Below are 12364 nucleotides of genomic sequence, written 5' to 3'. Positions count from 1 at the left end.
GAACCACCGCTCACTTATACTGAACCGCGGCCCACCAGTTATTTAAAAAGAGCGCCTCAAAAGATCCGCAGCTTGCTCTTAAGCGACCCATCTCATAGTTCAGCGGAAAACCTACCTACAGCCGAGGGCGGTGCAGAACTAATGGCCCGGTCACCCTGCGCCGATACGACGTTGATTTTAAGGCGAAGCCGTTAATGGCTCATACTCGCGGAGTCCGTCCGTGCCATGGAACGGTGTCAGCTGTGGCCTCTCCACTCTCAGCAATCACGTGATGGCACACCGGCGCGCGCGGCAACGCTCCTTCGTCAGACGTCTCGTTGCAGCACTCGGATGGCTCCCAAGCGGCGCGGTGATGATTCCACGGCAAGCGGTTCGGAGAAGCGCCCCAAGAATCTGGATTCCCGCGATACCAAAGGCCAGAAGAAGAATGAGCGAATGCGCATGCGGCGGGCTGACATGTCACCGGGAACCAAGGCCAGGGAAGCGGAAAGAAAGCGGCAGCAGCGAGTGGCTGTGTCACCGGGCACCAAGGCCAGGGAAGCGGAAAGAAAGCGACAGCAGCGAGTGGCCACGTCACCGGGCACCAAGGCCAGGGAAGCGGAAAGAAAGCGGCAGCAGCGTGTGGCCGCGTCACCGGGCACCAAGGCCAGGGAAATGGAAAGAAAGCGAGTGGCCGTGTCACCGGGCACCAAGGCCAGGGAAGCGGAAAGAAAGCGGCAGCAGCGGGTGGCCGCGTCACCGGGCACCAAGGCCAGGGAAGCTCAAAGAAAGCGGCATCAGCGAGTAGCCGCGTCACCGGGCACCAAGGCAAGGGAATCGGAAAGAAAGCGGCAGCAGCGAGTGGCCGCGTCACCGGGCACCAAGGCCAGGGATATGGAAAGAAAGCGAGTGGCCGTGTCACCGGGCACCAAGGCCAGGGAAGCTGAAAGAAAGCGTGTGACCGCGTCACCGGGCACCAAGGCCAGGGAAGCTCAAAGAAAGCGGCATCAGCGAGTGGCCGTGTCACCGGGCACCAAGGCCAGGGAATCGGAAAGAAAGCGGCAGCAGCGAGTGGCCGCGTCACCGGGCACCAAGGCCAGGGAAATGGAAAGAAAGCGAGTGGCCGTGTCACCGGGCACCAAGGCCAGGGAAGCTGAAAGAAAGCGAGTGGCCGCGTCACCGGGCACCAAGGCCAGGGAAGCGGAAAGAAAGCGGCAGCAGCGGGTGGCCGCGTCACCGGGCACCAAGGCCAGGGAAGCTCAAAGAAAGCGGCATCAGCGAGTAGCCGCGTCACCGGGCACCAAGGCCAGGGAATCGGAAAGAAAGCGGCAGCAGCGAGTGGCCGCGTCACCGGGCACCAAGGCCAGGGATATGGAAAGAAAGCGAGTGGCCGTGTCACCGGGCACCAAGGCCAGGGAAGCTGAAAGAAAGCGAGTGACCGCGTCACCGGGCACCAAGGCCAGGGAAGCTCAAAGAAAGCGGCATCAGCGAGTGGCCGTGTCACCGGGCACCAAGGCCAGGGAATCGGAAAGAAAGCGGCAGCAGCGAGTGGCCGCGTCACCGGGCACCAAGGCCAGGGAAATGGAAAGAAAGCGAGTGGCCGTGTCACCGGGCACCAAGGCCAGGGAAGCTGAAAGAAAGCGAGTGGCCGCGTCACCGGGCACCAAGGCCAGGGAAGCGGAAAGAAAGCGGCAGCAGCGGGTGGCCGCGTCACCGGGCACCAAGGCCAGGGAAGCTCAAAGAAAGCGGCATCAGCGAGTGGCCGTGTCACCGGGCACCAAGGCCAGGGAATCGGAAAGAAAGCGGCAGCAGCGAGTGGCCGCGTCACCGGGCACCAAGGCCAGGGATATGGAAAGAAAGCGAGTGGCCGTGTCACCGGGCACCAAGGCCAGGGAAGCTGAAAGAAAGCGAGTGACCGCGTCACCGGGCACCAAGGCCAGGGAAGCTCAAAGAAAGCGGCATCAGCGAGTGGCCGTGTCACCGGGCACCAAGGCCAGGGAATCGGAAAGAAAGCGGCAGCAGCGAGTGGCCGCGTCACCGGGCACCAAGGCCAGGGAAATGGAAAGAAAGCGAGTGGCCGTGTCACCGGGCACCAAGGCCAGGGAAGCTGAAAGAAAGCGAGTGGCCGCGTCACCGGGCACCAAGGCCAGGGAAGCGGAAAGAAAGCGGCAGCAGCGGGTGGCCGCGTCACCGGGCACCAAGGCCAGGGAAATGGAAAGAAAGCGAGTGGCCCTGTCACCGGGCACCAAGGCCAGGGAAGCTGAAAGAAAGCGAGTGGCCGCGTCACCGGGCACCAAGGCCAGGGAAGCGGAAAGAAAGCGGCAGCAGCGGGTGGCCGCGTCACCGGGCACCAAGGCCAGGGAAATGGAAAGAAAGCGAGTGGCCGTGTCACCGGGCACCAAGGCCAGGGAAGCGGAAAGAAAGCGGCAGCAGCGGGTGGCCCCGCGTCACCGGGCACCAAGGCCAGGGAAATGGAAAGAAAGCGAGTGGCCCTGTCACCGGGCACCAAGGCCAGGGAAGCTGAAAGAAAGCGAGTGGCCGCGTCACCGGGCACCAAGGCCAGGGAAGCGGAAAGAAAGCGGCAGCAGCGGGTGGCCGCGTCACCGGGCACCAAGGCCAGGGAAATGGAAAGAAAGCGAGTGGCCGTGTCACCGGGCACCAAGGCCAGGGAAGCGGAAAGAAAGCGGCAGCAGCGGGTGGCCCCGCGTCACCGGGCACCAAGGCCAGGGAAATGGAAAGAAAGCGAGTGGCCGTGTCACCGGGCACCAAGGCCAGGGAAGCTGATAGATAGCGAGTGGCCGTGTCACCGGGCACCAAGGCCAGGGAAGCGGACAGAAAGCGGCAGCAGCGGGTGGCCGCGTCACCGGGCACCAAGGCCAGGGAAGCTCAAAGAAAGCGGCATCAGCGAGTAGCCGCGTCACCGGGCACCAAGGCCAGGGAATCGGAAAGAAAGCGGCAGCAGCGAGTGGCCGCGGCATGGGGTACCAAGGCCAGGGAAGCGGAAAGAAAGCGACAGCAGCGAGTGGCCGCGTCACCGGGTACCAAGGCCAGGGATGCGGTGCATAGACGGCAGCAGCGAGTGGCCGCATCACCGGGCAGCAAGGCCAGGGAAGCTCAAAGAAAGCGGCAGCAGCGAGTGGCCGCGTCACCGGGCACCAAGGCCAGGGAAGCTGAAAGCGGCAGCAACGAGTGGCCGCGTCACCGGGTACCAAGGCCAGGGAAGCGGTGCGTAGACGGCGGCAGCGAGCGGCTGCGTGACCGGGCACCAAAACCAGGGAAGCGAAATGAAAGCGGCAGTAGTGGCTGTCGTCGCAACCGGGTCCAAGCACTGACTACAGCAACACACCCAGTACGTCTAGTGACAACAACACTCCTCGACAGCACTCGGCATACTGCACGCGGCTGCCACAAACTACTTCCAGAAGCATTTCGTGCAGAACCCGTTTGGAGCTGCGTGTTCAGTGTCTGATCGCTTGTAGTTTGCCAACGATTTCAGCAAGGCCCCACAACAGAGCCATGGCATTCTCACAGAGCATTTCCCAGAGACAGCGCGTTCAGGGTGTGCTGAACCTGCCGCACCTTGCTCAATGAAGTGATGATCCCCAACTACGCGACTAGCAATGAGTATGTGTACTTACCCAAGCCATCATACCTGCCTCGGCTTAATGTAGTCAGTGAGAGGCTGATTGCATCTAGGATTCCTTTCATGAAGATTAAGCGACTACTATACCATACTTCGGGGCAGCTGTCGATCACAGGCCCCATAGTCAACATCCCAATCAGCGTCCCCAAGACCATCGCCATGCTACCCAACAAGCATGCGAATGATGTCGCACTGCACGTAAACATCAAGCAACGTATTGTCACGTGGTCGTGACGTAAAGAACACTAAAGCAACACTGTGAAAAGCAAAACTAGCTTTTATTGGGCGAACCTGTGCCCACAAAACAGGCTACACTTAAAGCACAACGAGAGCGGCGAACACGGTCGGCGATCGTCGAAAATCTGATCAGCGGGTCAAGCGCGTCTGCTTTTATACAGCAGACGTCGAACGTTCCAGACTAATCGTTGGGACCCGCATGCCTTCTACAAAGTTCTACACCATTCGCGTCAAGCGATGAAATCAGATAACACAAGGTTCGGTGACAACAGACAGCGGATAGAAGCATCGACAACTTTCCAGAAACTTCGGATAAATGCAGGCGCGTCCCGCGCTGTGCGATAACATTTGCTAGGCGGCAAAACGTGTCGCCCGATAAAGATAAGTACACGTGTCATTACCCCCCTCTTAAAAGCATCGACCCGATGCTGCAAACAAACGAAAGTAATAAACAAAAGCACTCGTAGCAAAGAAAAGAACAAAAATAACGAAGTTCGTCAGCGTCCGTAAAACGGTTTAAGGCGCACCACGTGGACCACTTCAGATCGTGCGCGGCGCCGCTGTGAATGCGAAATGCCATCTGGCACGACCTCATAGTCCAGAGCGCCAATATGTCGGATGACCTTGTAGGGTCCGAAATAGCGTCGGAGTAGTTTCTCACCGAGTCCTCGTCGGCGTATCGGGGTCCAGACCCAAACATGGTCGCCAGGTTGGTACTCGACGAAGCGTCGTCGGAGGTTGTAGTGCCGGCTGTCGGTCCTCTGCTGGCTCTTGATCCGCAGGCGGGCAAGCTGTCGGGCTTCTTCGGCGCGCTGAAGATAGCTAGCGACATCAACATTCTCTTCGTCAGTTACGTGCGGCAGCATGGCGTCGAGCGTCGTCGTCGGGTTCCTGTCGTAAACCAGCTTAAACGGCGTTATCTGTGTTTCTTGCACCGCCGTGTTGTATGCAAAGGTTACGTACGGCAGGACCGCGTCCCACGTCTTGTGCTCGACGTCGACGTACATTGCTAGCATGTCGGCGAGGGTCTTGTTGAGGCGCTCTGTGAGACCATTCGTCTGCGGGTGGTAGGCAGTTGTCCTCCTGTGGCTTGTCTGGCTGTATTGCAGAATGGCTTGGGTGAGCTCTGCTGTAAAAGCCGTTCCTCTGTAGGTGATGAGGACTTCTGGAGCACCATGTCGCAACAGGATGTTCTCGACGAAAAATTTCGCCACTTCGGCTGCGCTGCCTTTCGGTAGAGCTTTAGTTTCAGCGAAGCGGGTGAGATAGTCCGTCGCCACGACAATTCTACTTATTTCCGGAAGCTGATGTCGGAAACGGTCCCAACAAGTCCATCCCGACCTGCTGAAAAGGTCGGTAAGGAGGCTGGATCGGCTGTAGTAATCCCGCTGGTCTTGTCGGTGGTGTCTTGCGTCGCTGACAGTCGCGGCATGTCTTGACGTAACGGGCGACATCGGCGGTTAGGCGCGGCCAGTAATACCTTTCTTGTATCCTCGATAGCGTCCGGGAGAAACCGAGGTACCCAGCGGTCGGATCGTCATGTACTGCACGCCCTACTTCTGGACGTAGCGCCGACGGAACAAGAAGGTAGTTGGCGCGGACTGGTGAGAAGTTCTTCTTCACGAGTAGGTTGTTTTGAAGCGTGAACGAAGATAATCCACGCTTAAACGCCCTTGGGACAACGTCGGTGTGCCCTTCCAAATACTCGACTAGGGCTTTTAGCTCCGGGTCTCCTCGTTGCTGTTCGGCGAAGTCTTCCGCGCTTATTATTCCAAGGAAGGCGTCGTCATCCTCGTCATCTTGCGGCGGCGGATCAATGGGGGCGCGGGATAGGCAATTGGCATCTGAGTGTTTTCGTCCGGACTTGTAAGTTACAGTGATGTCGTATTCTTGTGGCCTGAGGCTCCACCGTGCCAGCCGTCCTGAAGGGTCCTTTAAGTTAGCTAGCCAACACAACGCGTGATGATCGCTGACCACCTTGAATGGCTTGCCATATAGGTAAGGGCGAAATTTCGCTGTGGCCCAAACGATGGCGAGGCATTCCTTTTCGGTTGTAGAATAATTACCTTCCGCTTTTGACAACGATCGGCTAGCGTAAGCTATCACGTGTTCATGTCCATCTTTTCTCTGGACTAGGACGGCACCGAGGCCTAGGCTACTGGCGTCAGTGTGTATTTCGGTATCGGCGTGCTCGTCGAAGTGCGCAAGTACGGGCGGCGACTGCATGTGTCGTTTGAGTTCTTGAAATGCGTCGGCCTGCGGCGTTTTCCACTTGAATTCGACGTCACATTTAGTTAGCTGTGTGAGCGGCTCAGCGATGCGTGAAAAGTCCTTGACAAATCGCCTGTAGTAGGCACACATGCCAAGAAATCTACGCACTGCCTTCTTGTCGGTGGGCTGCGGGAACTTTGCGATGGCAGCTGTTTTCTGCAGGTCGGGGCGTACTCAGGATTTGCTGATGACGTGGCCTAGGAACAGGAGCTCATCGTAAGCGAAGTGGCACTTTTCTGGCTTCAGAGTGAGCCCTGATGACTTGATGGCCTCTAGTACTGTGGCAAGCCGCCTAAGGTGATCGTCAAAACTTCTGGCGAATGCAACGACGTCATCCAAGTAAACGAGACAGGTCTGCCACTTCAATCCTACTAAAACCGTGTCCATCACGCGCTGAAACGTTGCAGGTGCCGAGCACAGTCCAAATGGCATAACCTTGAACTCGTAGAGGCCGTCTGGGGTGATGAAGGCGGTCTTTTCACGATCTCTTTCGTCGACTTCTATTTGCCAATAGCCAGACTTGAGGTCCATCGAGGAGAAGTATTTAGCGTTGCAGAGCCGATCCAATGCGTCGTCTATCCGGGTATACGTCCTTCTTCGTGATCTTGTTCAGACGACGATAATCGACGCAGAAACGTAGTGTTCCGTCCTTTTTCTTCACCAGGACAACAGGGGATGCCCACGGGCTTTTCGACGGCTGGATGATGTCGTCGCGCAGCATTTCGTCGACTTGTTCTCTTATAGCTTCACGTTCTCGCGGCGAAACTCGGTAAGGGCTCTGGCGAAGTGGTCGAGCGTACTCCTCGGTGATTATGCGATGCTTGGCGACTGGTGTTTGTCGAATCCTCGATGACGTCGAAAAGCAGCCTTTGTATCGTCGGAGCAGACTTCTGAGCTGCTGTTGCCTAATCACGGGGAGACTTGGATTAATGTCGTAGTCTGGTTCGGCAACCATGGTAGTCGGGGTAGATGCGGCGGAATCCGAGAGGACAAACGCATTGCTGTTTTCCAGAATTTCCTCGATGTATGCGATCGTCGTGCCCTTGTTGATGTGCTTGAACTCCTGGCTGAAGTTTGTCAGCAACACTTTCGTGTTTCTTCCGTGCAGTCGAGCGATCCCTCTTGCGACGCAAATTTCACGGTCTAGCAGTAGACGTTGGTCGCCTTCGATGACGCCTTCTACGTCAGCCGCGGGTGTTTCGGTGCCGACCGAAATAACAATGCTGGAGCAAGGCGGGATGCTCACTTGATCTTCGAGCACACTCAAGGCGTGGTGACTACGAGGGCTCTCCGACGGTATCGCATGGTCTTCCGATCGACAGAGTTATTGACTTCGACTTCAGGTCGATGACTGCGCCGTGTTGGTTGAGGAAGTCCATGCCGAGAATGACGTCTCGTGAACACTGTTGGAGAATAACGAAGGTGACAGGGTAAGTCCGGTCGTGAATGGTAATTCTTGCCGTGCACATTCCAGTCGGCGTTATGAGGTGTCCTCCGGCGGTCCGAATTTGAGGGCCTTCCCACGTAGTCTTAACTTTCTTCAACTGGGCGGCGATGTGTCCACTCATGACGGAGTAATCAGCCCCTGTGTCGACTAAGGCGGTGACTGCGTGGCCGCCGAGAAGCACGTCGAGATCGGTGGCTCTTTGTTTTGCATTACAGTTCGGTCTTGGCGTCGGATCACGACTGCGTCGCGTTGACCTGTGGATGGTATGTGACGTCGTCAGGTCGTCTTTCGTCGTCGCATTCTTTCCTTCGACTTCGTCGGGACGGCGGCGTGTCGTTATGTCGTCGAGGTAGTTTCTTCGGCGTCTTCGTCGGCGGCGGAGGATCTTCGACAGTTCGACGGACAGGAACCGCACCTCCATCGGTTGCTGCTTTTAGTTTTCCGGATATGGGCTCGCTGACCGACCCCGGGCTGTACCAGTGTATGGTCGGCGCTGCGGCGACAGGTAGCGGCCTGGTGATGGTGAACGCGACGGTCGTCAAGAGCTCCACTGAGTAGCCGCGAGGTAGTCAGCGATATCGCGAGGGCGTTCACCTAGCTGCGGGCGCGGAGCGTTGACGGCGAAACCTCGCAGTCCCATTTCCCGGTATGGACATCGTCGGTAGACGTGACCCGCTTCCCCGCAGTGGTAGCAGAGCGGGCGGTTGGTCAGGAGCGCGCCAAACGTCGGTCTTCCTCGGGTAGCTCCGCTGGGCGACGGGTGGGCGTGCTGTCGGCGGCGGCGGTGGTGGTCGACGGAATTGCGGCGTTACAGGGCCCTGGCGCGGTCGCGGAGGAGGACCTTGACGGCGTACGACGGCGGCGTAGGTCATCGCTTCGGGCTGGGGTTGCGGTAATTGAGGTTGCACCTCCGGAACTCCAAGCGACCGCTGAACCTCATCTTTGACGATGTCAGCGATCGAGGCCACTTGAGGCTGCGGCGACGGGAAGATCTTTTGAAGCTCCTCTCGTACGACTGCTCTGATAGCCTCGCGCAGTTCTTCGGAGGCCAGTGATTGAACTCCGGCATAGTTTGTAGAGTTGGTGCGGCGGTCGAATTGCCGGTTTCGCATCTCGAGTGTCTTCTCGATGCTAGTGGCCTCGCGAAGAAATTCGTCGACGGTCTTCGGTGGGTTTCGTACCATACCGGCGAAAAGTTCCTCCTTTACACCACGCATTAGTAGCCGGACCTTCTTTTCCTCGGACATTTCCGGGTCGGCGTGGCGGAATAGGCGGCTCATTTCTTCTGTAAAAATCGCGGTGGTCTCGCTGGGCAGCTGCACTCGGGTTTCTAGTAGTGTTTGGGCTCGTTCTCGGCGTACGACGCTTGTGAATGTCTGCAGGAAGCCGCTTCGGAAAAGGTCCCAGGTCGTTAAGGTGGCTTCTCTGTTCTCGAACCACGTCCTGGCAGCGTCTTCCAATGCGAAGAAGACATGTCGAAGTTTGTCGTCGCTGTTCCAGCTGTTAAATGCAGCGACCCTCTCGTACGTCTCGAGCCAGGTTTCCGGGTCCTCGAATGTTGAACCGCGGAACGTGGGAGGCTCCCTGGGCTGCTGCAGCACGACGGGGGATGCTGGGGCTGCCATAGGGGAGGACTTGGTGGCAATCTTCCTGCTCGTCTCAGGTAGGAGTCCGTGCTCTGGGGGCAGTCCTTGCAGTCGGCGGCTAGCACGCTGGTCTTGGGCGACGTTGGTTTTGTGCTCGGGCTTCGGGCTTGGATCGCGGCTTTGCGGGGGCGTTCGGTACATGAACGCACAAGCACCTCCACCAGCTGTCACGTGGTCGTGACGTAAAGAACACAGTAGCAACACTGTGAAAAGCAAAACTAGCTTTTATTGGGCGAACCTGTGCCCACAAAACAGGCTACACTTAAAGCACAACGAGAGCGGCGAACACGGTCGGCGATCGTCGAAAATCTGATCAGCGGGTCAAGCGCGTCTGCTTTTATACAGCAGTCGTCGAATGTTCCAGACTAATCGTTGGGACCCGCATGCCTTCTACAAAGTTCTACACCGTTCGCGTCAAGCGATGAAATCAGATAACACAAGGTTCGGTGACAACAGACAGCGGATAGAAGCATCGACAACTTTCCAGAAACTTCGGATAAATGCAGGCGCGTCCCGCGCTGTGCGATAACATTTGCTAGGCGGCAAAACGTGTCGCCCGATAAAGATAAGTACACGTGTCAGTATGATCTACGGGACTTCATATGTGCAAGGAATGGTCAAGGAGGAGGATCTAGTGCTGTGGCTCAACTACCTGATGGGCACGGAACTATCCTGCTTCTACGGGATCAAAGTTGTTATGCAACAGATCGATGACATCTGTGCAAATGCTGCGCCGGTGTCTGGGGATAGTGTAGAAATCATTACCTCAGACTTCGAAGACAGACACGAACCATTGGCAGTCACAGCCGCCATGACCCTGGGGCAAGAGACGATCATCGATGACAGCTCCTGTTTGGTCATGGCACCAGGCAAGGGGTAGCGGCCGCTGAACATCGTCTTTGACGAGCACGCAGAGGAACTGTCGCTCCCACAAATTTACCTCAGACAAGCGTGAAAGATTTCTCCGGGCGCCTGACTAACACCAATGAGCCTGGCGTCCAGCGAATAGAGGCGGCAGGACAGGAGGGGCGCAGTTCCTCGTCACATGCTCTACATGGCATAGTCAGTCGAATGGGCACAGGCTTTTGCCAAACACACTTCGGAATTTACAAAGTGTTCTTCAATTTTTGGTCTCTCGAGTTCAGTGTAGTTCATTTCTGCCCATAGCAACATGAAATGGACCGCTTTTGACTTCGTACAATCAGCTCACAAGAGAGAAGCGACCAACACACCTGGAAAGCGAGAACGCGGTACCAAAATCGGCAGTGAGAGCCGTTTGTGAAGCCCAGCCGGTCACATAACTCACATAAGCTTGTCCATGTGTGACGCGACGCCGATAGTAAGTGCGAATCTGTATCACTGTCTCGATGTTTTGCAGCATTTCGTCAGTATTTGAGGTCAGTACTGCATAGTTCCCACAACAACGTTGGTTTCCAGTGTATTTGAGGCGAACCACTAAGGCGGCAAATATAAACGAGTGGATGGATGCTATGAGCGTCCCCTTTCGAATAGGGTGGTGGGCTGTGCCCCCATGCCCTTGTTATTGTCCTACCTAAGTTAAAAAAGAAACGGGAAAGAAAAAAACCCACAATGAATTCGCATAACCAAACTTCCTGAACCCCTATTGTGAACTCTGTTTTTGTATGCCTCCGTTGTTTGTCATTTCCCTAATTCCACCAATTGTCTCTCACTAATCTCTACATCTCCAGGCTTCGAGTGGCACCTGACAATGGCAAAAAATGCTGAGAACGAGTGGGGCTATACTCATAGGCATCGACTACGGGGTGGGTGGGGGGCTCCCCCCCCCCCCTCACATTTAACGTGTCATTGCCTGCTTTGTCACCCACATTATATGAGCTTTCTTTTGACTTGCCTCGACCTTTCCACTTAAAATTTTATTGTGGCTAATAGCGTACTGCATCATTGTTGGCGCAGACGTGCATGGATCTTAATTCATGCTTTGCTTTATTTCTGCAAACCCTGACAATAGGAGAACAACCACATCAAAAGTACCAGCGGCAGCTGCCTCATCCATATTTTCTCACGTCAACATTGTTTTAAATCTCCACTGTAAACACCTTGCACATATACAATATATCTAAATACATACACACGACAAAGGTTATTATAGTTTTAAGGAAAAGGAGGTAGCCAATTACAAATTATTTCTAAAGGTATGGATAGCCTATGCTTGGAGAATGAATATGTTGCTGCCTGTTCACCTCATTTCAACTTGCTTTGCATGCTTTTTTTTTACCCTGAAAAAAACAACTGCAGACTTCAGTGAACCCTTCGGCAAAGTCTTTCATGAAATGCACGTGCATATTGTTCGTCTCATCATTGCTTCTCTTTCCAGTAAGCAATGCCAACGACTCGTGAATTAGAAATTTTTCTTTTTTTACGACTCGTGAATTAGAAATTTTTCTTTTTTTCATATTAGGGATGGAAACATCAGTTGCATGCAAAGATCAAATATTACAGGTGTCCCAATTAACTATTGTGCACCACGATTTTCAAAAAGAGCAATGCATTACTCGAAGAAAACCTGGTGCATATTGCTTACCGTACAGTGGAGGCGCTGCCAGTGATTTTTTCGTTACCGAGATTTAATTACGTAGTTGTAATTATCTAACTCTAGATGTACTATCCTAATGATCAAAGTGTCAATGAGGCATTTGTAGGCACAGCCAAGGGACATCTAACTGTGGTAATGCATTGGCTGACTTCATCACACAGAAGGTCGTGTGGCAAGGTATACCACAAGTCCTTCATTACATAGAAGGTCGCGTGGCAAGGAATAGTGCAAGCACGTATGTTTACAGAGAAGGTGCTTAATTACTAGCTTTGGGCACTAGCGACGTTGATCGGGCTTTTTATTAAACATGGGTCTACAATTGGCAGGACAGCAAGCATCTACTGTAGGTAAAATCCGACAAGGCATTGCCAGGTAAACCAATTTTTGAAAAGTGTGCACTTTTAGGACGCTACCAAGAGCAACATATCCGAGAGATAAGCGAAGAATTTGATACCTTGATATCTCTTCACAGCTGCGAACTAATATAGAATGTGCAACTGCTTGCCGAAAATAACAGCTTGAGATGATTTTGTGATTGTTCTTTGTCTTCCCTGTGCACATCCTTG

At 55.0% G+C, this 12364-nt stretch overlaps 1 protein-coding gene across 1 annotated transcript; it reads left to right on the top strand.

Moving 5' to 3' along the window:
- The first annotated feature begins 330 nt into the window (after positions 1 to 330).
- LOC135900303 (axoneme-associated protein mst101(2)-like) lies at positions 331 to 8632 on the top strand. The gene is made up of 5 exons (XM_065429772.1): positions 331 to 2382; positions 2442 to 2675; positions 2798 to 3328; positions 4642 to 4704; positions 8501 to 8632. The coding sequence occupies exons 1-5, from the start codon at positions 331 to 333 to the stop codon at positions 8630 to 8632; spliced, it is 3012 nt and encodes a 1003-aa protein (XP_065285844.1).
- Positions 8633 to 12364: the final 3732 nt, after the last annotated feature.

The sequence above is a fragment of the Dermacentor albipictus genome, chromosome 1, assembly GCF_038994185.2.
Source record: "Dermacentor albipictus isolate Rhodes 1998 colony chromosome 1, USDA_Dalb.pri_finalv2, whole genome shotgun sequence".
Taxonomy (NCBI): Eukaryota; Metazoa; Arthropoda; class Arachnida; order Ixodida; family Ixodidae; genus Dermacentor; species Dermacentor albipictus.
Note: the sequence above shows the minus strand (reverse complement) of the source record. Positions and strands in the feature narration are given on the sequence as shown.

Bases quoted from the DNA above. Each gene is read 5' to 3' on its own strand.
- LOC135900303 (XM_065429772.1), top strand. From the start codon at position 331: ATGGCTCCCAAGCGGCGCGGTGATGATTCCACGGCAAGCGGTTCGGAG. The intron at 2,383-2,441 runs GCCAGGGAAGCG...CCGGGCACCAAG, and splicing joins CCGTGTCACCGGGCACCAAG to GCCAGGGAAATGGAAAGAAA. The intron at 4,705-8,500 runs GTCAGTTACGTG...CGGAACTCCAAG, and splicing joins GCGACATCAACATTCTCTTC to CGACCGCTGAACCTCATCTT.